Source organism: Asterias rubens, chromosome 4 (genome assembly GCF_902459465.1).
Source record: "Asterias rubens chromosome 4, eAstRub1.3, whole genome shotgun sequence".
Lineage (NCBI taxonomy): Eukaryota > Metazoa > Echinodermata > Asteroidea > Forcipulatida > Asteriidae > Asterias > Asterias rubens.
The window spans coordinates 165819-191920 of record NC_047065.1 but is presented as its reverse complement, the minus strand read 5'-3'; the positions used below and the strand labels follow the sequence as shown (position 1 = coordinate 191920).

At 37.6% G+C, this 26102-nt stretch overlaps 3 protein-coding genes across 3 annotated transcripts in view; 1 reads left to right on the top strand and 2 right to left on the bottom strand.

Moving 5' to 3' along the window:
- Nucleotides 1-3193: 3193 nt before the first annotated feature.
- LOC117289037 (deleted in malignant brain tumors 1 protein-like) lies at nt 3194-7022 on the bottom strand. Its single transcript, XM_033769954.1, has 6 exons — nt 6951-7022; nt 6163-6297; nt 5371-5691; nt 4562-4933; nt 3813-4163; nt 3194-3605 (listed from the first exon to the last, which is right to left on the bottom strand). Exons 2-6 carry the CDS (start codon nt 6266-6268, stop codon nt 3268-3270), a joined length of 1488 nt encoding a protein of 495 aa, XP_033625845.1. The 5' UTR covers nt 6269-6297; nt 6951-7022; the 3' UTR covers nt 3194-3267.
- A 522-nt stretch (nt 7023-7544) lies between these two features.
- LOC117289667 (mitochondrial calcium uniporter regulator 1-like) lies at nt 7545-14911 on the bottom strand. Its single transcript, XM_033770892.1, has 8 exons — nt 14691-14911; nt 14007-14123; nt 13481-13584; nt 11942-12043; nt 11601-11642; nt 10942-11013; nt 9976-10090; nt 7545-9338 (listed from the first exon to the last, which is right to left on the bottom strand). Exons 1-8 carry the CDS (start codon nt 14794-14796, stop codon nt 9280-9282), a joined length of 717 nt encoding a protein of 238 aa, XP_033626783.1. The 5' UTR covers nt 14797-14911; the 3' UTR covers nt 7545-9279.
- Nucleotides 14912-16839: 1928 nt separating this feature from the next.
- The window catches only part of LOC117289056 (rhophilin-1-like), a 27364-nt gene continuing 18101 nt past the window's right edge, over nt 16840-26102 (top strand). Inside the window, exons 1-2 of the mRNA XM_033769985.1 lie at nt 16840-17138; nt 20681-20796. Coding sequence (XP_033625876.1) covers nt 17091-17138; nt 20681-20796 — 164 coding nt within the window. The 5' untranslated portion in view covers nt 16840-17090. The remainder of the gene's footprint in view (nt 17139-20680; nt 20797-26102) is intronic.

Here is a 26102-nt window from a genome sequence, read left to right as displayed (position 1 = left end):
GGTGGCATGGTTGGCTTTTGCGTAAAGCGCTCGCCTCTCACCAAGGTGACCCTGGTTCGATACCCAGCCAGGGCCATAATGTGAGTTGAGTTGTGTGTTGGTTCTCTGCTGTGTCACAATGGTTTTCCAGAAACACTTTCAATCTTGGCTGTGCTCCGTGGTCATAATGGGTTGATGATGCCTGCTTCTAGAACACATTGCAGCTGAGCCTTTCGCAATTCAGCTCTTAGCTGCGAGGAAGGATGATTAGCCTGCCAAATTATTACATTATGTCTCTGTTATGCACAGATTTGTCTACTGTCAAAGTGCTACATTTTTACATTATGAAAGAATTTTTCATAGTTTTTACTCAGTTATATGTTATCATTACATACTCTTTTACCTTTCTATGACAAAGTAATAATTATTATTTAAATTTTTTTCAAATTGACCATTAAGTAGATTTGTGAGATCGGTCTCATCAAATTTTTCAAAATTATTGAAAACAATAACAACTTTAAAACAAACCATACCACTATTTGTTATTGTGCTTTTATCTATACCATGGTCCAGTGGTTAAACTGTAGGACGTGCATTCACAAGGTTGGTGGTTCAAATCCTCCAAAGCTTACCCTAACTTCACAATGATTAGAATCAGTATTGCCATCTATCTACTGAATCACAATTTCTGGGTTTGTGCAATTTAAAATGTTTGTATGAGAGAGATTGGCTGTGGCCAGCTTGGTGTTTATATCCCCTTGTGTGAGTTTGCCTAGTTCCCTTGGTGGGAAGCTTAACCAAACAACCGACAAACAAACAAAAACCGACAAACAAATACCTGCCCAAAGTGCTACACTGTAAGTGGTTAACTGTAGAAGCCACTAACTGTGTCCAATTGCAATGGAATTTTGGCTATAGTTGGTAATGATAAGGGTCTCAACCTTGGTCAATTAAGTGGCGTCAATTACCAATAAATACAAATGGGTTACTTCAGTTTAATACACTATTTGCACAACTTAAATTGGAGATTTTGTTGCATCTTGGAGTATGCACCTTTCAGAAGGGTAATGTTTCCTAACAATCTACACCTTTAATTGTAAGCGTATCGTGTTCTATGAAATAAAAAGTATGCAAGTTGTCTTGACGATTGGTAGAGTTTTTCTAAGGTGATGTTTGTATCTGTCTGTACATATTACAGAGGTTTGTGAATTGGGAGTTATTGTTAACTACTGCATCATACTTTAACTGGATCTTGCCTTTCGCATAATTTTTTAAATATAAAATGCATGCAAGAAAAGATATGTAAATTATTAACTCATTTGTAAGTGGTAAATTGTAAAACGTATTTGCCAAAATCTGTTTTATAGGCAGTGGGCATGTGTATTAAATACAATATGTTAATGGGTTTTTTTCCACTATTTGTTTGCACTTTCGATGACCAATTGAGCCTAATTTTCACAGATTTGTTTTTTGATGCTTATGTTGGTATACAATAAGTGAGACAATTGGTCTTTGCAAACATGTCCAGGGGTCAATTTTCACAAAGAGTTAAGAGGAGACATTAAAGACGTAATGCTAGTCTTATGTAAGGATGAGGAGATCAAACTAGTCATTACTCTTTGTCAAATCCACCTCAGTGCATTTAACTCCAGCTATTAAATTGAATTGTTCCATCCAAGATGGTCAGTTGGGTCTTGCCTTTCACAAACAGATGTTATTTTTTTAATTGCATGAAGAAAAACAAAGATGTGTAAAATGTTTATGTATTTTTAAGTGGTGAATTGTAAAACATTTGTCAAAATCTGTGTGAGTAATAGTAGCAATAGATTAATGAAAGGTTCAAGTAGTTGGGTGTTGGCACTTGGGCTCAATTTCATAGAGAGGCCTAAAGCAGCAAGTATTGCTTACAATTTCTGCTCAGCAGCATTTTACCTATGACATGGTATTTTGGCTTGTAACTGTCTGGTTGGAAAGCATAATTATTTAGAGGTAAAGCTGATATTTGTGCGTGAGCAGCTTTTAGGCCAAGAGTACAAGGAGCCTACGAAGGGATGAGTTTTAATTGTTATGCTACAAGTACTACTACCATTCTGGTCATGTTCCTATATTCCATAACAGTAATGGAAGCTAATATTTACCAGAAGCTAATCTTAAAAAGAAACCAGAGTATTTCGCTTTCCAGCCTTGGTTTGGTTACATTTATTTGAATGGTAGAAAATCAAATGGGTGTCCCATGATAACAGTCTATTAGAGGTTCGCAGTGTAACCAATTTATCATACTTGTTATAGGCCTACAATGATTCTTTGTAACTTTTATCATGATGAAAATTCAAATTCAAAGTCGTATAACAGTTTGGTAAAAAAAAGTTGTATCTTGCACACTTGTAAATATACAATTTATTTGCTGAATACTGTATCTCACTTGGCATTCTTCTGAAGAACGGCTGAGTATTTGAGTTATCCAGAACCAATCACAGCTCATAACAGGGTAATTTTATAAACTGCTATTGCTGAGTATTTTCTCACCGTTTGGCACAGTGGACTGATCTAACTCAAGGAGTTTATCATTTGTGATGATATGATCAATGTGTGCATATACTCTGGTTGTTACTCAGTGTACATGTAGCTTTTGTGCTGTATCCACCGCTGTTTTTTAAAATCTTGCCATGGCATACTCTGAAATTTCATCTTTAGGGGCAAGCCTTTTTTTATTTGCAAAATCTATAGAGATCTTTTGAAGGGGCACCAAGGCAAAGACTAGGGGATACAGGGACATGAAAAGCTTTGTGTGGTTCCAGACTTCACCTAGCAACATAGCAGTGTGGAACAGTAGCTTGTGTTCCTAAACCCAATTTACAAAGCTGTTACAATACAGCATGAAGACTTACTCAGCAACTTTAGCTTGCTGAGCGAAAACAAACAGGGTACCAGTCGAAGTAACTTACATTTTATGACATTTTAACTGGAATACCATTTTCTTTTAAACTGAACAGTCACCAATCACTGCCAATTTTGAGCCTGTAAAAATGTAGTTGTTGACGGCAGAATCAGTTGGCATCACTTAAATGTGTATATTGAGGCTTTTATTCAATAAAAGATGGCCACTCAGAACAACTTTTGTGTTGGACATTTATTTACCAGAAAACTAAATTTCAAACCGGGTCTACCAGAGTGATGTACAATGAAGCCATGTCTCTGTTCAGGTGCTATTTTTTTCTGGATGGAAGGAAGGTAGTCAATTGCCTATTCTTACACTTTGAACAGAGGCTAACATGACTGAGGCTAACATCACACTTCGGTGCCACTCGCTCGGTTGGGATCCTCATAACCCCTTTTTATAGCCTTGAAGACAGGTAGAGGAGTCAGTTTGTCTCCTAAATCACTAAGGGTCTCCTCGTAAGGAGGTGGGTTATCTGCTGGCTCTTCTTCATCTGCTGCTGATCGGGGTGTCAGGGGAACCTGATCTTGCTGTGGTGTTCCTGGGAGTGATAACGGTAGATGCTTTTGAGCGATGTGTTTCTTGTACTTAGCCAAGATGAATAAGAAGACAATTAAGAGAAAGATGACAGCCGAGACAATGAGTGCTACTGTGAGGATCATGGAGAGGTCCACACCTTCTTTATCACCTGGATTTAAGAAAAACAATTATCAACAAATAATTTGAGCCTTTTCACTTCAAAGAACAATGTGAAACCTTCTTCCCCCTTAATAAATTGAGAAACTGAAGGTGCACTTATTAATAATGATATTGAAAGTGTCAAACAGTAACAAAAACCACCTATGTGATGTTTTATTCCCTACAAACCCCCCCCCCCCCCCAAATATTAACTTACGTGGATCTTCACTTGGATACTTGTCACTCATACAAACGATACCAGCTTTCTCTGTGGTCCCACACAAGGCTGTTGATGTATAACTCATAAGGCACTCTGCTAGGTTAGTCTCGTTTCCAGTACATTCAACTCTATCTAGAAATGTGTCTGACTTATTCATCGTCCACGCCGATAGTTCTTGATTGTCAACAAGAGCATAGACAGCATAGGGATACCCAAGCTGTTTACAGATGACGTCAGCATCATCCAAGTCCCACTCTCTGCTACAAATTGATTTCCAATCTCCCTCATAGAGGACTTCTGCAAAACCTTGGTTAGGATGATGACCTCCAACTAAGCGAACATCAAAACCTGTAGAAATTCATCAGGTAGAGTTTTAAAATACATATTTGAACAGATGAATGTAAAATCCTCTTTGTATCTTATTGAAGTGCCAGCTGATAAATGCAAACATTCAATTCACACCTTTATACATGTTGTCTACTGGCAATCAAGCAGACAAATATTCTTAAGGTTGTCAAGGTCAACGTTTGTTAGAGATTTTGTTTTTCTCACTACCAAAGGATTAGAAACGATGTTTTGCACGCAACAGGATCCTCAAAGTCCTTGTATTTGATTTGTTGATAATGCTGTGCTCGTATCTTCCAAATACACATGATGTGATTCAGGACTGGTAAAAAACCATGGATTACAAAATGTCCAGACTTGCGTTAAATCAACCAAACGTAACATTGACTGCTCATACTTACTTTCTACTCTATGACGGGGGTCACATACAACTTGTGCTTCCTGGTAGCGTGCACAAAACAAAACTTCCCAATCCGCATTGCATTCTCCTAGATTGACTTCTATCCCAGTACAGCGTTGATTTGTAACAGCTACTGGCAACGACGTCTCTGTCATCAGTAAATCTTCTCTGTAGGATTGTTGGGCCGTCAGGTAGCCAAGCTGACGACACACCACCTGGGCATCCTTAAGGTCCCAGTATTTGTCCAACAACACATTGTTCTCGAACCCTGTGTTTGAATTACAGACAGTGCCCCACTGGTCCCTGTAGAACACTTCCACTCTGCCTTCCAGCATGCTTAGTGTACCCGTCAAGCGAACATCAAACTCTTTTGCTGCAGAAACAAAAGATTGACATTCATTCACTAATTGATTCCATTTTCTCTCTATTCCCACCTTTGATCTTGTTTTTTGTTTGTGGTAAAACCCCTTCCCTCCAGCCCCAACCCCCCTTTCTCCCGATTCATTGTTTACCCCCATGCTTATTGCTGTTTGCTTTCTGACTCTCTCTCTCTATATTCCTGTTACACTTATATACCTTTGTGTCTCTTGTATTGTTCTCATCTAGCAGAGAAAGGCTCTGCTTGAGACGAAATGTCAGGCAAATATCTCTTCTTTTTTTGCATTTAACTATAGGTCTTGTTGGTTGCTAAGCAGTTTAACAGCTAATTCTATTGTTTTATTTGAAAATAGCTTTGCTTTAATTTGACCCACTTACCATGCGACCAAACACCACAAATCACTCCAACATCATATAATTTGACCCACTTACCATGCGACCATACACCACAAATCACCCCAGCATCAATGCTGTGATCACACCTCAGATCACTCCGCTCATAAGGGCAATCAAATATATTGGCCTCGAAGCCTGTGCAGTCCAGATTATCAGCCAGGATCATCCCAGTCCCAGGTTTGAAGCGCCCTCCGTTGGTGGCTCCTGTTGCGAGGGGCATGGAGAGCTGACGACAGATTACTTTGGCATGCTTTAATGTCCATTGGAATCCACAGATAGACATCCAGAGGGTTCCGTTGTAGACCTCGACACGCCCCTGGGTTGGTTCCTCACCATCAACTAGTCTTACTTCACCAACTATGTAAAGAGAGAACGGAGATTACAATGATTATGATACCCCTTTTTCCACCCATCCCTAAAACCAGCATGTAAATAGTTGCCCTACCCACTACAGCAAACCACACCCAACCCTCCTGAGCCAACATGCAGTTGCCAATCATGGCAAACTTTGTCCGCCAAACGCCTACTGGTGTAGCCATTCTGGCTCTGCCTACAACGGCAAACAATATTTCCAGGTACGTGTATAACCACATCGCTACAGACACGATATCTTTGTGTGCTATACAGCTTCCCTCTAACCTCCCCAAGATTCCCAACAAAGTTCCACTCTTTGCCTCTGTAGCATCATCCAATCCAAGCTTGCTCTACAGTCAAACTCACTTATTGCTCCACATTTTGTCCCCATCATCCAGCATACCAAATATGTTTCTTGCCCAGCATGCTGCTATTTGTTTAATGACAGATTATATCATAAAGCAGTCAACTTACATTCCTGGGAGACGCTCATCTGCAATGTCATGTAGAGGAACATTAAATGAAGGAGAGTTGTTGCTGATGTCAGGAAGTAGACGACTTCGTTCATTTTGACTGCCATGGCTCATGTGAGTTACATCTTAAAACTTACTGTAAAATCACAAAATCGTCTGTACTTCCAAGTTACTACAACATTAAATACTTGACTGAAAATAAACAGGAGTAATATCAATATCTACTAAATTAATATTCAATATCTACTTGTGTACAAAAAAGGAGATATTCATGTAAGGTGTTACTCAGTGTTACTTTCAACTGAATACACATTAAACCTCACCATGCAATGCCTCAAAATCATGAATGAAAGTATTTTTTCCACGTATCAAGTGAAATCGTTTCCCCCCAAAAATGGCCTTTAAAAATCTTGAAGTACATCCAATGACTCATTCAGGAAATTGAATCAATTCAAAAAAAGAAAATGTTCAAAAATGTTCTCACCATATTGACATCAACGGATCAAATGTTGAATTAAGCCCTATATCATATACATGTATATAGGACCCTTCCTCTGTGCTGTGAACTGTAGTGTAATACAAAAGTGAACGGCTGGCAGGGCAATGTGGAGTAGACTTTTTGTTGGGTCAAAAACTGGCACATAAAAAAAAAACTTTTGAAGGCTACACTAAGAGTGCGTCACATTTGTTTGTTCACTCGCAGTTTCATTTTTCTGCGCTTGGTAATGCAGGTTGCCGTCTGGATGACGGGATGACTAAGGTGAGATACAAAGAGGGAAGGGGGGTCACCTGAAGGTATGTTTGCATCCAAGGTCACTGTGAGTTGTGTCATCAGGAAGTTATGATGACCACGTGTTGCCGATGCAAGGCCCCCCTGGTTAGTCAACTTATTATCATGGTAGAGTACTTCCTGTGAGCTGGCTAAGCAGAACATATTGCTGTGTGAATCATTCTCTGGTAAGCATGAAACATTGCTGGGAACCACTCACAGACAGTATATATCACATGGTTTCTTGGCTGGTCACTTGTCTCTGCTAAGCAGGTTTTCTGTGCTCAGCAAATATTTCGATTAAAAATAGAGAGTGAAGCTAATTAAGATGCCACATGCTAGGCATTGCGTGGGACGGATCCCACAAGTTTAAAGTAGTCCTTACGTATAGCTTAGAAATTTATTTATCAAAAAAATATCAGTTGTGGCTCTCTGATATTTTGGGAATGTTAAAACTGACTCAAGCCAGACTTAAGTCTAAGTTCCCGTTAGTAACTCCACTATTAATCATCTTATTCATTAATCATCTTACAGGTAAAGCAATGATGCAAAAAGGGAAAACACTCACATATAGGAATAAAAACTCCTTGCAACGTTCCTGCTTTTGTGAAAAATATTGCTTTCATTTTTAATGAAAAATCAAAGAATATATAATAAACAAGCCTGCAATAAGTTGCCTTTCCAAAAAAGAATGATAAATAAAATAAATTACAAATGTATAAAATATTTCTTAACTTGAACAAGTTTATCCACTATAATCGAGAAGATGAATCTTTGAAAGAACTTGCCGAATGTGGGCTTATCATGCTTATTTTGATCATAATTTGTACAGCCTTCCTTAACCCAAGCCTTTGAATCTAGTAGTACTTGTATTTAGAGTCTTTTTAAGTTCTCCATGAACTTTAAAACATGGCAAGAAACCCCTTCTGCAGTGTATAGTTATCGTATGTAGTGGCCTTCTTTATTAGTAACACATTTAGGCGTGTTAAAAAAATAGCTGTTAAGAACAGTGGACTCGTGCTCTGGTGTTTGTTTGATTCGAGGCTAGGGTGCTTTACCATAATTGCTTTGTCCTCTGGATTGGAGATTAAGCCGCAGGTCCTGTATACTAGGATTGGTAGTGCAGGTAAAAGAACCCAGAACATTTATCATGGAAGAGTAGGGGTTAACCCTGGTGTTTCTGGTTCACATGGCAAGCACTCTTGTTTACAGGTTTCCTCATCCAGGCTTGCGAGCTACATACAGTTACTAAGTTCAAATCTGAGGCTTTCTTTGGTTTCATTACCATATAATAATAATAATAATAACCTGAACCCACCCAAGTCCAACTGGGTGTTTTGTTTGATTGTGTTACTTCTGTAATAATGTTGAAGCATCATGAGCATCACTTGGTGACGGAGCTGAGTGCTATATAAGAAGCCACTATTATTATGATGAAAGACTGTACCAATAAACTGATTTTGCCTCTCTGAATGTATATGTGGAGTTGCAATGTACATGACTTGAGCCTACAGGGTGACATTGTAAACACCGATGCATTGTTACTCATCTCTTCAAAGTGGGCGGAGTTTGATTGATAATTCTAACGCTACATCATTCTAACTTAAACCATGGAAACCAGATCCGCCATTCAATTCACACAGGATATGCATCAGTCTTTCTTATTCTTTACCCCAAACTTTCCAACATTTCACTCTCCTTTGTTCAGAACCCAAGGTTGATTTTATTTGAGACTATTTAAACAGGCTTAGTTGTTTAACCCTGCCACTGTGATAACATTTGTTTTTGAGCTAATCAATCATTTAAAAGCAAAGTTTACCCTTGGTTTTGGAAATGCTATATAGCTTTAATCCTACATAACTGTAGATAAACGCAACAAAACTAACCTGTGAAAATTGTGTGTTGAAGGTTTTAGTGTTTTTTATATATTGCGTTATATCTGGAGTGGTTAAAGACCACACAGGAAGAATAATCCATAATTGCAACACACAATCTGAGAATTGTTTCTCAGATTGAAATATTTTGGAATACTTTTGTCTAACACCAAAATCCCTTTGAAGGGGATTGTTTTGTCGTACATTATCAACAGCTGCAGTGATTATATTCAATGGTCAGACAAAAGAGGGGGTAATGACTTAAATTAAAAGTTTCAACATGCCAAACCAAAGACATGAATTTCAGATTCTTAAAAACAAATTTCAGTTTCGATTTCGGCATAATTAAAGTTTGTGATACAATCATTTATAAGAAGAAAAACAAAAAAATAATAATGAGTAAAACATCGTAAGATAATTTTACCGGGCAAAGACAGACTTTGTTTGGGAAACTTGGAAGTAGATGTGAATGTCGTCATTTTGCAATGATTCTGTAGAAACCCAATCCTATCGTCAAACAACCAAGAATTGTGGCTGCAGGAATAAAATAGATACAGAAAATTATTATTATTATTATTTATGATTTACAAACAACCATCGTCAAACAACCAAGAATTGTGTCTGCAGGAATAAAATAGATACAGAAAATTATTATTATTATTTATGATTTACAAATGGGAACTTGTTTCTAAAGGCACAATTGCATCAACTTGAACATAAAAAAATTATATGATTTGAAGTTGTAAAAAAGGCAAATGCAGGCAAAACAAAAGAATTAAATTTGTTAAATTATACAATACTCAATTCAATTAAAAATGGTTTATTTAAAACATGTATTCCAGTCGAAAAACTTAATTGATCAAGTATGTTATAATTATAATATAAAATATAACAACTGTGTACAGTCAGAATGCTTAGAGAAATACAATGTGGCAAATCAAATATTAAACCTTCTCCTAAAAAAGTATAAAACCAGATTGAATTTAAAATTGGCAGTGAACCAATCATTGGTCACAAAGGCAAAACGTACTCTTCAATACTTAACAGAACTTCAATTGAAAGTCAATATATCAATGAAAGCAGAAGACCACTGGACTTTATGGTCAGGCTTGCAGTCCAGTGTAGATTGTATGCAAGGAATAATAATGAAAAAGAGTATTTTACAACATACCTGCAAAATATCTGAATATGTCGTTCTTCGTTGCCTCTAACTTGGAGAAGATGTTGGCTACTTCAGTTGTTATGAGGTTTTTGTTGGTTTCTATGAGCATCTTTTGTGCATTAGCCTAAAACAAAGATAGTGAGGTGTTTAGAACAATGCGTTTACATTTTCTTCTGACATATTAGTGGGAGTCTTTTCAAGACCATTCAACCTACATGGTCTTAGAATCCAAGAAGGAAACGATTAAAAACTCTTTGTTTTTGCCTTCTCCTTTTTCCCACAGATATCCCCCTTTTTAGTCTGCCTTGTGCAGCAATTGATCACTTGTTCTCCTACTTCACACCATTGATTTTGTTTGTTTGTTTTTCCAATATATTGTGGTTAATCAGCCCTTCCCTTAGTTCACCCCTCCCCCACAGTCTCCTTCTTCATTGTTCACCCCTCGATCTTTCTGTCTGCTTTCTGCCTCTTTCTCATTTTATTTCTTTCCACTAAATGCCTTCTGTTGTTCATGTTTGTTGTGTTGTGTTGTCATTTAGCCTTTGTGCTAGACTCTGCTAGTGTCACAACATCAGGCCAATAACCAGTTTTTGCAAGAAAGAAGAACAAAATGTTGCTTTTATCCTTTTCAGCAATAATTAACTGGGAACTAGTGAAAGTTGTTCTTCAGATTTTTTGTAAGCGCTTTGAAAACTCGCTATTTTAGTTGCATATGCAAATGAAGGTCTGCAGCTTCAATGAAAGTTTTGGGGTGGGCTCAACCTCAATTACCTTTTTGGTAAAGTAGCTGTTGATAGCTTATAGAAATGTAGAATGACAACTCAATGTTTTGACCAGAATGCTTCAATTGTCTTCAGGAGAAACACTGAAAGGTTGGCTTGTTACACCGTTAGTTCGTTTAAGAAGTACCAACCACACTTCATATTGGAATTATGTTACATGAAAGCAGTTTACTCTCTTCTCGTTTTGACCTACCTCTTCCTTTACTCTGCTCTTTTCCAGGTTGATGTCCAATAACACTTTGTTGCTTAGATTTGTGATCTCATCCTGTAGGACAAGGATGAGAGTAAACAATCATGGTTGTTTTGTGAGAGAATTAATTCATTCATTGTTTACCCCTTGCTCTTTCTGAGGCCATAGCTATTTTGTGCATTTATAGCAATCTTTTGGATGGAAGCAGTTTGCAACAGCTTATTCTATTTTTTCAGAATAACTAGTTTTAATCTAGCACTTTGTCTATGGGCATCTCTAAGTGTTTATCATTATTAATTTTCAGACAAGATTTAATTTTGAGACATGTAACACCTTGCACATGTTAACAGGGTTCTGTAGTGCATTCCAGCAGCCACGGCCAGGAACACCGGGTGAACCCCTTTTCTTTATGATAAGTGCACTGGGTTCTTTCACATGCATTTCACAACACACAGGACCAAAGGATGAAGCAATAATGGTTAATTGTCTTGTTTAAGGACACAAGTGTCAAGATGTGAACTTGATCCCATACTCTGCTAATCAGAATTACCAGGGCTTGAGTCCGAGTTACCCTGTGAGCTTGACTTCTCGGCCACGACATGCCATTTAAGTTTAGTTTTCCCCCAAAATTTAATTGACAGTTTTCACAAACTTGATCTTACCTGAAGCTGTTTTGCCAACTGCTTGACTTTGTTTTCCAATCTCTGCAGAGGGAAGACAAAACATTGAAATATTGTTGAAAGTTTTGTCCTAAAAGTTGTCATCCAGCAAACAGTAAGGGAATAAAAGAGAAGGTGACAGGGTCTTTATTGGCCATTTAATACGGCAGGGTTGTGGCCATGCCATAAAGGACTGAGAAATGAAATATGATTTCAACTTGCATGTTTCAAGATTAAAAAAAAAATAAATATCCTTTAAAAAAATATTATATATCATCTTTGAATTTTAAAAAGCTCAATAGGATTGCACCTTTAAAGTCAATCATTACTTGTGTCACACCAACCTCATTCTCAGCTCTGAGTGCAGAGAATTCACTTCTCTCCAGAATGACCATGTCCTTCTTGATTGCCGAGATGTGCGACATCACGTTCTGAATGCTGATTTCCTAAAAACACATCCATGAAATCAAGTTAGTAGGAGACTTTGGAACACCAGGTAAATGTCCATCGTTTTGTACCATAGTTCTAAGCATAACGAACCCACACTCTGATGCTGACAACACCAGAGTTTGAGTTTTGTGAACTTGATCGCTCAGCCATGACACGCCACTTACCTGGTGAGTCTGCTGCCACCTAGTGTCCCAAAAACCTTACACTACACACCAAGTTTTCGGGTTGCAAGAAAAGTATTGTAACTAAGCTTGTAATAATATCACCCCAAATAGTTGGCTTGTCCCAACTAGCTTCCAACCTGTAGCTAAGCTATCCAGGCTAGAGTTGGGCCTCACAATCTATAGTTGGGCCTCACAATCTATAATTGGGCCTCACAATCTAAAGTTGGGCCTCACAATCTATAATTGGGCCTCACAATCCATAGTTATGCCTCACAATCTATAGTTGGGCCTCACAATCTATAATTGGGCCTCACAATCTATAATTGGGCCTCACAATCTATAATTGGGCCTCACAATCTATAATTGGGCCTCACAATCTATAATTGGGCCTCACAATCTATAGTTGGGCCTCACAATCTAAAGTTGGGCCTCACAATCTATAATTGGGCCTCACAATCCATAGTTAGGCCTCACAATCTAAAGTTGGGCCTCACAATCTATAGTTAGGCCTCACAATCTATAATTGGGCCTCACAATCTATAATTGGGCCTCACAATCTATAATTGGGCCTCACAATCTAAAGTTGGGCCTCATAATCTATAATTGGGCCTCACAATCCATAGTTAGGCCTCACAATCTAAAGTTGGGCCTCACAATCTATAATTGGGCCTCACAATCTATAATTGGGCCTCACAATCTATAATTGGGCCTCACAACCCATAGTTAGGTCTCACAATCTAAAGTTGGGCCTCACAATCTATAGTTAGGCCTCACAATCCCTAGTTAGATCTCACAATCTATAGTTAGGCCTCACAATCTATAATTGGGCCTCATAATCTATAATTGGGCCTCACAGTCCATAGTTAGGCCTCACAATCTATAGTTGGGCCTCACAATCTATAATTGGGCCTCACAATCCATAGTTAGGCCTCACAATCTAAAGTTGGGCCTCACAATCTATAGTTTGGCCTCACAATCTATAATTGGTCCTCACAATCTATAATTGGGCAATCCATAGTTAGGCCTCACAATCTAAAGTTGGGCCTCACAATCTATAGTTAGGCCTCACAATCTATAATTGGGCCTCACAATCCATAGTTAGGCCTCACAATCTAAAGTTGGGCCTCACAATCTATAATTGGGCCTCACAATCTATAATTGGGCCTCACAATCTATAATTGGTCCTCACAATCTATAGTTGGACCTCTGTCCTCCCAACTTCAGTTGAGTTTAGACAGTTTTAACTAACATTAGAGCCAACAAAATTACCAGCTGTTCTTTTGAAATTGTCTCTTTGGACGTCAGCTCTGCATTCTTGCTGAATACACCAAGCAAAATAGATGTCACACATTCAGCTTGCTGTCTTGGGAACCCTGAAGTTGAACAAACAAAATTAAAAACGAAACAATTTCGAAGTGAAGAAATTTAGTATCTAAAAAACCAATAAACTCCAGCCAAAACTGGTTTGACGTTTGATACTTTGGGCAAGGACAAGAAATGACACCTTCAGAAAGTTTAACCCCCTGAAAGATTTTTTGAAGAAATTTTTATTATTAAGTTGGGCATCTGTGTGAAGGATACCCACAAGCTTTTGAATGTTATTAATACTTAAACATGATCAGGGCTCGAATTGTTCCAGTTTAAACTTCTAGCCCTGGTGATGTAATTAAAATAAGAGTGTGCGTTATTTATGGGACAAGGGGACCTGTTGTGGCTTCCCTAAATGACACACACCTACTTGTCATAAAGTCTTTAATGATTTACAAATAATAATAATAAAAACAATTATATATACCACTTTCTTCCAGTGTGTTTGCCAGGCCATTGGTGTCAATGAAAACCTTATCTTTAGTCACAATGTCAAGGTTTTTGCTGGCAGTTGCAGATCCACAGAATGATCTCAATGTGCTTACTGATGAGATGAATGAATAGCAAATAAAAACAATTATTAACTTTTGAAAGAAGAAAAACACCACAATTAATTACAATTCTGTTGCATGTTGTCATCTTTTTGTTCGTGTTTTTTTTTATATTTTAGGAAGCTTCAATGGCAGTCAGTAGTGAGTAGGCCCTACAAGTTCAACACAGAAATAAAAAATAGTTATTTAAATTTTGAAAAAAGTAAATATACAAAACAAAACGCTCTACTATTCAGCCTTATGGGGTGTGACAACACAAACAAATAAACAAAAACCAAAAAACCCACAAATAAATACAAAAGTTTACACATCCATAATTGTTTAATATTAATTATTATAATCAAAAATGAATAATAATACTCAAATAATAGGGGCTTAACATAACACTATAGTAACACTTCACTAACACTAACACTAACACTGTAGTGTTAGTACAGTAATCCATTCATGGGTGTAAGCACTGCATCTGAACATAACATTCATAACCCCTCCCACCTCATCTATCATCATCATTCGGCAGTTATTCTTCATTCATTTTCTTTGTCATTTGGAAAACTTACCGGGACGATCTCGAGAAATCCTATGCACTTTTGCTAAACTAACCCGCAAGTTGGAAGAGAAAGGACTGAGACAATGCCTCAACACAACTGGATTACAGCTCGCCATTTTAACAATAAATACTCAAGTCAAAACTGGAGACAAACTGAGCTGTAATTTCCTTAGATAGAAGTGGAAAAGCTGCTATGTTATGAATTTACATTACAGTGTAGCACTACCTGCCCTGTTTCATCATCCACATGTCAAATTTAGTCAGGACGCGTGACTAACACTTGAGGCACATAAGCTATTAAACGTCTAGGTACCATTGCAACGTTTCTGGGTCAAAGTTAAAAGGTTAGTCCTGTAAAATGAATATTCATCAGGTCAACGAACTTTAACGCTTGGCGGTGTGTCTGTCCTTACTCTGTGGTGGCAGCAATCTACGAAAATTCTCGCGCCCCACAAAACAGAATCCTTTTGAAGAAAAGCAAGATCATACCCGCCACTATGACACCACTTCTATTGTCTTTCCCGCTAAAATTACCTAGTCTAATTGCGTTGATATCTTTTCTGCTCGAATTTGTTACAGGAAGCTTCAGGGTTCCATCCTCATTTTTGTATTTATTTGAGTATTGTTAAATTAATAATGCTGCAGAAATATAAATGAAATGTCGATAAGAAGCAAAATTGGAACGGGGATTAGCCTGATCTAATTACTTTCTATTAGTATGTATACATTTATCCACCTGTTTAAACCACTATTTTTAGAAAAAATTTCTGCCTTTTCCATAAGGGTTCTGCTGCTCCACACAAAACTCCATCTAAACAAAATTAATTAGAAACACATTCCCCAATTTGTTCTGGAGTTAATTTATCAATGATCGACCGTCAACACGGTGTTCCGATATCCACTCGCCAACGAGAACGGTAGCATCAGTCAATCTGCTCTGCATCGGACTGATTACAGTTCATAAACTGTTGCGATTGGTGCACCACTTGTTTCTATCATTATTTACTGAGGTAGGGGGACATTTTGCTAAGCAGTATTTTTTTTACAAAATAGCCCGGCAAATCATTTCATGTTGCTGGGGTTTGCAGAACTGTGTAGGAACTGCAGCTGCAGCATCGATGGGAAGTTAAATCATGTTTCACAATGGGATAGTTTCTTCCTGTTCTTGTGAGTTTTGATGCCCACCACTCACACCGCCTCTCTCCACACCCACGCGCGCCCCGCCCCGAACGCCTGATGTTCTGTACATCAAAATTACCAATGTATAGTAGTGCTTTTTAAAATGCTGGAAAATGCATTGTTCTAGACTGATTCAAATAAGGAAATGTCAGGCTCACCCGCTTCATAAAGAGCGCCCTCTTGCACGAAGTTTTATGAAAGGTTCGGTCTATGACATACATCTCAGGTTCAAGTGTCATTGAGGTTTATGAAGTCATCATGTTGACTAAAACAACTGCTTGCTTTTATCAGTTTGATCATTTGAACTGAAGGAGTCAAACTTGTCTTGCTTTTTTAAAAGTGAGTCAGTACTCTCTTTAATCAGCATGGAAGCCTTTTCCACCTAGAGCCTTAGTTATGGCTTTAATAATATATAGGCGCAAGTACTTTTTTGTGGTTGGTACTTTTGTTCTTGAAACCCAGTTGAACCTGTGTTATGTCTGTTATACGGTACCGTCAACTTATTTCAAATGAAACACAAATGAGAGAACCAAAGAATTAAGGGTGGGTGGGGTGCATGAGTCAGGTAAAGCTGTTGACATCAGTAGCTAGCAACCACACTCATGTTTATCATGAGGCAGCGTGCCTGGACTTTGAACCCAACATCCACGCTCCACCCCCACTAGACAAATAAATATGCAATGTTTACAGAAGAGACATTACAACATTATGATTCAACTTAAGCATCCCATGTGCTTTATTATTTCAATAACACTGTTTGTTGGTTTCCTAGAAAGACATAAAAAGTGACAGAAAAATCCTGTCAAGAAATTTGAACCAGTTTGCACTAGAAGAAGAGTGATGAGAAGATCAGTGGTACTTGGTTTTAAACGTAAATGATGTTCTAAAAGGACACCAGCGAAAATCTCGTATAATTTCCCATACTAAAAATTGAAACAGGTGTTTGATGCGGTTTTGCGTACGCAGTCGTAGTGCGTGCAATTTACAACCAGTTGTTGTTGACGTACTTCACTTCTTCGTTGACGTGCCGTTTCGGCTCCATGTTATCATTGAATTACAAAAAGGCACCCGCAGATTTCATTCTCCTGAGATAATGTTGGAGTGACAAGTGTGGTCTTCTTTCCGTTTCTGTGTGTCTATCGTCGTCGATTCGACGAGAGTCTTCTATTTCATCGTGTCGGAAACACCGGGGAATTTTACTCTGGCGGACGGCGGGGGGACAGTTGTCGCTATGCAGGAGAAGGGTGTGTCGGAAAAAGACACCGGTCCGCGTCGAAAGGTATTCACTGTTTACATGGTTTAGTGTTATAGTTAAAGCATGGTTTTGTTTATGATAACTAATAACTCTTGACGGATAACATTCCGTATGGCGCCACCACTTTTTCACTAATTTTTACAAAAAAGGATATCTCATTGAAGTAAATTAGATACTATATTATTTCATATCGAATGAAAAAGTGGTGGCTCCATACGGAAACTTTTCCCTATTGATAGTCGTAGCATTGTATTTTTCCAGCAATTAGCAGTCTATGAAATTGAAAGTATGGTTGATAAATAATAATGGTGCACACTCACTGCTGTGCGATTCAGTGACTGATTCCTTAGTTTTGAATATATAATAGGCCTAAAAACCTGGTTAGTTTTTTTGTGTTTAAAATCTTGATTGAAAACAAAAGTTTTTCTTTTTTTACTGTTTTGTTACCTACCCTTGACCGGGTACTACTTTATTCTTTAAATTGTTCCTATGTTGTTGTCTTTTTAAATGAGAATGAGTGAGATATTCCTTTTTTATTTTGGTAAAAATCAGTAACAAAGTTGGTGGCAGGGTTCGGAAATCTTTTCTGTTTTATCCCTATTAGAACATTAGAATCAATTGTCGATATGCTAGACTCCCTTCGCTTCTCTTGGACCTATGCCTAAACAACACCTGTGTTTTTATCCCAAGATTTTTCCTCGGCGTTCACTTGTGGTCACATTGAACTTGAAAATATGCGCGATTGTTTTGGTGTTATTTCTTTGGAGCAGGAAACATCGCCGGAGCCATGATGTGTGAGCGCTACTCCTAGAACAATGAAGTTCATTCCATGATAGACCCGAGATGATAGCGGAATGAACCTCATAGTTCTAGGACTAGGAGTATGCAAGCGCGATGAGAGTCTCTGTTAAAAGCGATTTACTAAACAGCGCGCTACAGCGACGCGAAAAAGACTATTTATAAGTAATGCGGCTGTCCCAGCAAATCACATCAGGGCTCGTTATCATACGCATCTGTAAACATCATGGCGCCGACAATGTGTTTTGAGCGATTGTCAGCTCATAAAGGTTCACCAAATTACACCCAGAGCACATTCTTGAGTTAAGTGCTTACTGCTCTCTGTGCTTTTTGAAAAAACAATACTTACATACTTACATTTATAAACAAAACCTACATGTACTAGGTTGAAAGTGTTTAATCTACTTTCTCTAATGTATCCCTGACCTATATAACTGTTAGTGTAACCATGGAGTCTCAAGGATTATGCCAATAAGTGTCAAATGTTTACATGGTTTAGTACAAGCCCAGAGGTTAGAGATTATTTCATTATCAACTATTTTACTTTGACCTTGTTTTTATGTGTCAAGTTTACAGGTAAACAATATGCTAATAATAGATCAATTCAGGTTGGCAGTTGGATACTTGTACTAAATCATAATAAAATGTGGGTTTATTTATATTTGAGTAATTGAATGACATGATAAAATTTCAAGGTCAAACTATTCCAAGTTGCCTTGAGAACTATAGACCTTAAATGTCAGTTAAAACATCATGGTTATGCCTGATAGTTTACCAAGCAATTGTCCAAATGTCACTGGTCATCGCCCTGGTGCCCCTTAAAATGCTCTGACAATACAGACGTCAGTAGAAAGTTAAAATTCCCTGAGTTAGATGCCCTGTGGTTGCCATTACATTTACAAAAACAATACATGTAGGCAAACAGTAGGCCTACCTCCAATAGGAATAACGTTAGAGTTTGTCCTAACGTTGTCATTGACTAGCCAGCTGGACTTGTAGTAACCTTTGATTTCACTGGTCTGTCAGCTTTTGCTCGTGTCCCTATTTCAATACTGAACTAGCCATCTGGACCACTGGGATAGAATTCTGACTGGTTCTCCTCTGGAGTTTTAACTTGCATTTCTGTTGGGAGAATATTGAAAAAGTGTCTGATCCTAACACATGTAGGAATTAAGCATCTGAGTCTGTAATGACATTGTTATGAAGTAACATCCAAATGGGGAGCAGGTGGTTTCAAAGAGGAAATTGTTTAAGGCAGAAAGGAAATCATTTAAGTTTCAATTGTTACTTCTGATTTCCGTCTGTCACACTGGGAGTGATTTGCATGCAAATTGATGGATGACGCATTGTACATCTTCAATGGAAGTGGTTTGATCAGTTACTTCGTTTATAATAATGTGCGTATTGTTAAAGAAATCAAGTCTTCTACCTACCTTCAATACTTTAAACTGGGAGCGTTAAATTGTGTTTGGTTTGGTTTGGAATTATATCTCAAAATGTACATTACAAAACATGATACCACACACACATTTGATGTCAAATTGAACCTGCTCACTGTGTGTCACAGCTGTTGGTTTAAAACCATCAAGGGAATACAATGTCAAGCTGTACCTACAACAAGACAAGACAACTCGCTGACTGTAATTTCATTTCCTGTTTATAATAATAATAATAATAATAATAATAATAATAATAATAATAATATTTATTTGGGCAATCACATTTACAAGCACATATACATACATTAAAAATATTTAAGAAAACAAAGTAAAACAACAGTGGGGTGCCCAGGAGAGCATAAAAGTTAAAAAAATAACTGTCGCCAAAAGGCGTATGTCTTCTAAAACCCTAAAAATACATTAAGGCAAGAGAGGGCATATAAAAAAGCACAGAAGATAATACAAATCACTAAACAATTTAAAAAGGCAAACAAGCATAGACATACACAGATAAACACACATAAAATGATATACGTTAAAAAAGCAAGTCTATACATCAAAATGGTTTAAGAGCAATACAACAAAATTCCGATGAGGGGACACATATGAAATGACATTGTAAACAGGCAAGTAACTCTATCTAAGAGCAAAACTGCAGGGGGTGGAAAAATTTGAACAATTATAAAAATAATTAAAAAGCATAGAACATGAAACAAATCAAGGAACAAAAAAGGCAAACAAGCAAATATGAACTTTAAAAAGCCAGTCTATAAAGATAATGCCAAGTCAAGTTAATTATATATTATTATAGTCCTTTGCATTATTTGAGTCACAGCTCAAGATTGTTGTCATGGCATCATGTCAAGCTGAGTTGAGGACTGAAGCAATCTAATCTGATCTTATCTAACACTTTTTTACTTTGAGTGCACAAAATGCAACAAATATTATCTGGCCACACTGTACAAGAAAACTTTCATTAAAAAAGAGGCACAACTTATAAAGCTAGTAAGAAGAGAGGACTTGTTTTTGATCAACGATTAATTTTCAATGACATACAATTTTCTATGATTTTGCAACTAACACAAAGTATGAACCAGACTTGTTTCCATCCATTGGTTTTCTTATGGAAGTGACCTTTGCAAAACAAAATGGGCCTTTGCCCTTACCCTCTCAAAAAAGATGAAATTCCAGACCCGACAATGGACAATGAAACAAACCACAACATTGTGAGAGATACAGTCGATTTCTATAAATTATTCATGTTTAGACAGTTGAAGAAACTTCTTATAATTGAAACCCGTCTTGTATTTCCTCTTGTTGCCTCCTCAGGGATGCGATCCCTTATCGCAGACGGTGAGAGGGAGACTACAAAGCAGGAGACAGAAGCTCAATGGCCAAATCAACAAAGAGATGAGAATGAGAGCTGGTGCTGAAAACCTCTTCAAGTAAGTTGATACACGATAAGTAATGTAATAATAGGCAGTTTCATCAAGTTGATTTCACGTGTACCAACACACACACACACAGCCCTGAAAAAAAAGAACGAAATGTATTAAATCATAACTCACATTTTGTACAACTCACAACTATGAGACTTGACAGCAGGCAGGAGCATTCTCTCCTCGTGCTTACATTTCAGCAGGCAGGAGCATTCTCTCCTCGTGCTTACATTTCAAAAATTTTTGAAATCGGATGAATAGTTTCGGAGATATTGTAAAAAACAGAGAGCAACGACAGAAACCGGGTGCTTGACCTCGCGTGCAGCGCCCATTCATTTGTGCATGACGTCACCTTTGAACCCCGTGGACAACGGATTTCGGAATTCTTCGGAAAGCGCCGAAGAAGCCCAAAGATGTTTTTTTGCGATGAGGGAGCACATGTTTAACCAAAATGAGATAACGATTACATCATCGTGTAGCCGATAAAATTCCGCACATGGTACATCTAGTTGCATAGCTTTTACCATGAAAACCTATTTTCGTTAGCGTTTTCCGTTTTTTGAATCAAGATTTCTTCCAGAGATCATCATCAAAATTGAATGCGACTTTGTCAGTGCTAATTCCCATACTTATAAGATTAACTTGTGAAAATTTTGTGTAATTTGATTATGTATTCTTCTACCTCCAAGAAGTTTTGTTCAACCATTTCTTGCAAAGTTGTACTAAATACGCACGAATGTACATGTACTTCGTACATCTTCGTGTTTCCGTTATGTGCCACCACAAGAGGGCGCGTGTTACACTAAGTTGAATAGGCCGGGGCTCTAATTATGTTTCGTCTTGGTTGGAGGAAAGCTGCCCGATCTTGTTTTTGGTAATTTCCACGTTCTGAATTGATAATAACAGACTGCTCATCTCGAGTCAAAAGAAACTAGTATTTATTATCTATTTTTTAAGGCCTACTAATTGAAACGAAAGTAGAACAAAAAAATTATTGTATTTATTGTAGCCACTAGTTTTAAGAAAGTGTCTTTGTAAATATAACAACAATAGTTGATGTGTACCAATGCCTTCATCCTCAACTTTTTTAAAGATTGTTCTAAATGTTTACTGTATTAATACTACAATTATTACTAAAAGGATCAACTGATCTTAAATTAAAGAAAACATTCCAGTCATAAACTCTTCAATTTTATTCCATTCTGGTTAATTTAATAATGCTATTTGTTGACATAATTAATCAAGAATATTCACACAAACACCTGCAAAACTTAACACATGTTTAATTTTTATAGTTAACAATTTCCACCACGTTGCCGCTCCTCAGTTTGATTCACAAAATATCACTGATTGCCGTTGATAAAAATCGTACTAGCGCCGTGCAGCACAGTCTGCTGTAAACCTCCCCATAGACCTTATCGCAACCAATGCGCAAGCGCAGACTGTTGAATGAGGTGCATTGTGGGATAGATATGAATCAAATTTGGATACCAGCTAGACCACAATGCACCTAATTCCAAGCTTTACGCGCGCGCCCCAGTATTTGCGAAAAGGTCTATTAGTAGAGGGCGCTCGTCATATAGTGCACCCTCTATTGCCATAGGCTGTGCATTAAACTTGGCATAAAAACATAACAATTGAACCTGAACACAAGTACGTTTTTGCACGATCCACGCTCATTAAAAACGGTATATCTCTGCAACCAAACATCCGATTTCAAAATTTTAAATTGATTTTTACTCCTTAGAATACACCTTCACAGACCACATCTTGTCAGAGATTAAATTTCACTGAAACTGCCTAGTAATAAGAACCAGTAAAAAGTAATTGTTACTGATTCTAGGTACTTGTTACATGTAGTTACAACTCTAACCCAACACCCTCTCCAAGAACCCCCCCCTCTCCATGCCAGTGACATTACTGTGCATGGCATTTCTTAACGAACTGCCATTAACAATAAACCCTACTGTAACTTGAAAGACAAATTAAGAGATTGCCAATGAGCAGAGGCACCTTTTAAAGTTTCAATCTGAAGAAAGCTGACTGAAGCTCACACCAGTATCAGTTCTTCCAGAGATTATTTTGCATTCGAAATACTGTCAAAATAACCTCATTGCCTATTCTGATTGCCTCAATTAAAATAAGCAGAAATGCACATAACATGAGATTGCACAAATTCCCTGACGAAACTAAAAACTTATACCATTGATTTTTAACACAATGAGGATGGTACATACACGATGTACATGTAGTAAATTTACTCATTCAAAAACTCTTGATGAATGCACCTATAGGTTTGTATACAGTCTCCATACATGTACATTGAATGATGGAGTAACATTTCATTTCATGTAGACGCAGACTGCAAAATTTGTGAAGAGTTTACGTATAGTATTGGGGTTTTGAGCAGCTGTTGACATTGGTATCATTATCAATGATTGGTTTTTATATTTAAGGCTTAAAAAAGCATCCAACACGAAATCAAACTTGTACCTTGCCACATGGCAAAATGCCAATTATTGGAATTTCTAGTATTGATTTTTTTTTACAACTAATTGACAATGATGGAAAGTGATTTGATGTACATGTACTAGCAGCTACACTGTCTGCAAGAAATACAACTAATGGATATATTGCACTTTAGCCATTTGCAAAACAACAGCTTCGGCGTCGGCTTAGGTACTGTTTGCTTGTTTGAAAGCTTATGTCCAACATTTTCAAAAAATTATCAATAATGCTGAAGCTGAAGAAGCCGAGGTCACAGTTTGTAAAAGGGCCCTAAATGTACATGATCTCTGTACAGGGCACATTTATACAAATCTGAATATAGTGTTTCTACTGTGTAATACTTTCATGCTGGTATCTGGTATGGAAAGTGTACAAATGCAATCAAGGGATAGCTAGTACTAAAGCAGCAACCAAGAAAACAATGTTTAACATTAAGAAACATGATCATGTTGTTGTAGTGTGGGTGATCTGCACATGACACCCATTAATCTTAGGATAGCGCTGTTTGGCACTGTGCCAAGTGCACTGGAATGTCTTAACACTTGGAAGTCAACCCGTATGTCATAAATGTTTATGATGAAGGGTCGTAACTTAGCCACCAGATAAGTGAAATGCACCCCCACGCCGTCATTTCTCAACCAATTAAAAGTTATATATAAAATGTGCTATGACTGTTGGATAGGCGGGCAATGGAGAGACATGTATTGACCATATCTCCATGTTTGAAATTATTGTGCTGCCTGCATTCAGATGGAGTACAAGACTTGATAAAAAAAGTATAATTGGTAAAATAGTTCAAAATGCCTGCCACTGCCTATATTTTATCAAAGGACAAATTTACAATGGCCAAATAACTTTGCCATGAAATAATCCAATTTTGTGTCAAATTCCATTCTATATCAAAGGCACAATCCCATTACCTACTTATAGTTAGTGCAGGCATTGTACATCTAGTACCTACTTATAGTTAGTGCAGGCATTGTACATCTAGTACCTACTTATAGTTAGTGCAGGCATTGTACATCTAGTACCTACTTATAGTTAGTGCAGGCATTGTACATCTAGTACCTACTTATAGTTAGTGCAGGCATTGTACATCTAGTACCTACTTATAGTTAGTGCAGGCATTGTACATCTAGTACCTACTTATAGTTAGTGCAGGCATTGTACATCTAGTACCTACTTATAGTTAGTGCAGGCATTGTACATCTAGTACCTACTTATAGTTAGTGCAGGCATTGTACATCTAGTACCTACTTATAGTTAGTGCAGGCATTGTACATCTAGTACCTACTTATAGTTAGTGCAGGCATTGTACATCTAGTACCTACTTATAGTTAGTGCAGGCATTGTACATCTAGTGGCACAACATGATGCTGTTCACAGAGCTAGCTGCATTATTCACAACACCCCCCCCCCTGCAGTTAAACTATAAAAAACCACTGTAGATGCTATCAAACTTTCAAATGGTGGGTCCAGGTTATTTGTTTTCTTGAGACATTAGATATTTAGCTGTTGCAAACTGCTTACATATATATACCAACCCAAATGACCTAGATGGTTTAAATACAAAAAATAGTGAATGGCCTGACGTTTTGACCAAAGCAGAGTCTGTCTCGAAGGCTGGACTGGCTTTCAGTACATAATAATTGGCTGCAAATGGTTTTGGAAATGGATAGTCACAAAGTCATGACAACAATTTTATTTTGTACTTGAAGAAATAAGAAAAAATCCCACCTACTGATTCCTTGTGTCCATTGCCATGGTAACCAAGGCTGCCACTTGTTTCCTGTAAACGAAGCGGTCGACGTCCATTTGATTGTTCTGTTGACTTAATTGAGTCCGCTGAATGTACCAATGAAAGTATTTATGTAATAAATAATCACAGACTAGAATGTGACAGTCATGGTTAATATCTCCCGACTCGCTTGAGAGACTTACTAGGATTCTTCCTAACTCTGACAAAATAGTCCAACACCATAATAATAATAATAAAAATAACATCAGTTCTTATAATGCGTAATTGACAATAACGGGGTTTTTCGGTTATGAAATCATTAGTAACCACTTCTAGTGACAGCTTGCTATACAACTAAGAATGCTAAGCAGAAATTAGAAAAGTGTGGAAAAAACCCTCAAAATAACATCCAACTATGATTTAAAGGCCTATTTTATAAATTCAAATAACAAACGCTGTACTGGTTTTACAAGGAGCTTGGTAACTGTTTGGACTCAGGAAAAGTAATGGACTCAAATAGTTCTCGGTAATTACCTAGAAGCAATCATTACTATTGTCAATACTTTGATGGCCCATTCCATTTACCCATTACCATCCTAAGCTATCCTAGATCTATAGTCCGGTTTCAGATTGTGATGGAATGAAACAGTCCTGCCAAGGTTAGGACCTAATGCAAACAGTCATGACAGTGCTTATTGACACAGGGTCAAACCTTTAAAAGGGTTTGCCTGTCAGTGTTTTAAAATGTCTTATTTATAAATACCTCAGACAATTTCGCTATTCCTATTGGTGGAGAGCGCACGTGGGTATAAACCTTTGTTTATGACCAGTAAAAAGTGTTGAAACATGGGCGTGACACGCGAGCTTGCACCTGTGATTATAAGACAGTTTTTTTCATTCCTATTGGTCGAGAGCAACGACTGAAACAGTTGTGCCACGTCACGCGATACGCGCAATGCGCACAGCATTCCCTTAAGGAGTTGTTTACCCGAGGGCCTTACCATTTCATAGCGCGAGGGGCGTTGTGTTAAAAGTTTTGCAATTGTTTTTATTTTTGACCAACAGC

What these genes read in the sequence shown, in the direction of transcription:
- LOC117289667 (XM_033770892.1), bottom strand. Translation starts at nt 14,796, where the DNA reads ATGGCGAGCTGTAATCCAGTTGTGTTGAGGCATTGTCTCAGTCCTTTC. An exon ending in GATTTCTCGAGATCGTCCCG is followed by an intron (nt 14,124 to 14,690) that starts GTAAGTTTTCCA and finishes TCATCTCATCAG; the next exon opens with TAAGCACATTGAGATCATTC. An exon ending in CATATTCAGATATTTTGCAG is followed by an intron (nt 9,339 to 9,975) that starts GTATGTTGTAAA and finishes TTATTCCTGCAG; the next exon opens with CCACAATTCTTGGTTGTTTG.
- LOC117289037 (XM_033769954.1), bottom strand. Translation starts at nt 6,268, where the DNA reads ATGGCAGTCAAAATGAACGAAGTCGTCTACTTCCTGACATCAGCAACA. An exon ending in TTGTGGTGTATGGTCGCATG is followed by an intron (nt 4,934 to 5,370) that starts GTAAGTGGGTCA and finishes TTGTTTCTGCAG; the next exon opens with CAAAAGAGTTTGATGTTCGC. An exon ending in GTATCCAAGTGAAGATCCAC is followed by an intron (nt 3,606 to 3,812) that starts GTAAGTTAATAT and finishes TCTTAAATCCAG; the next exon opens with GTGATAAAGAAGGTGTGGAC.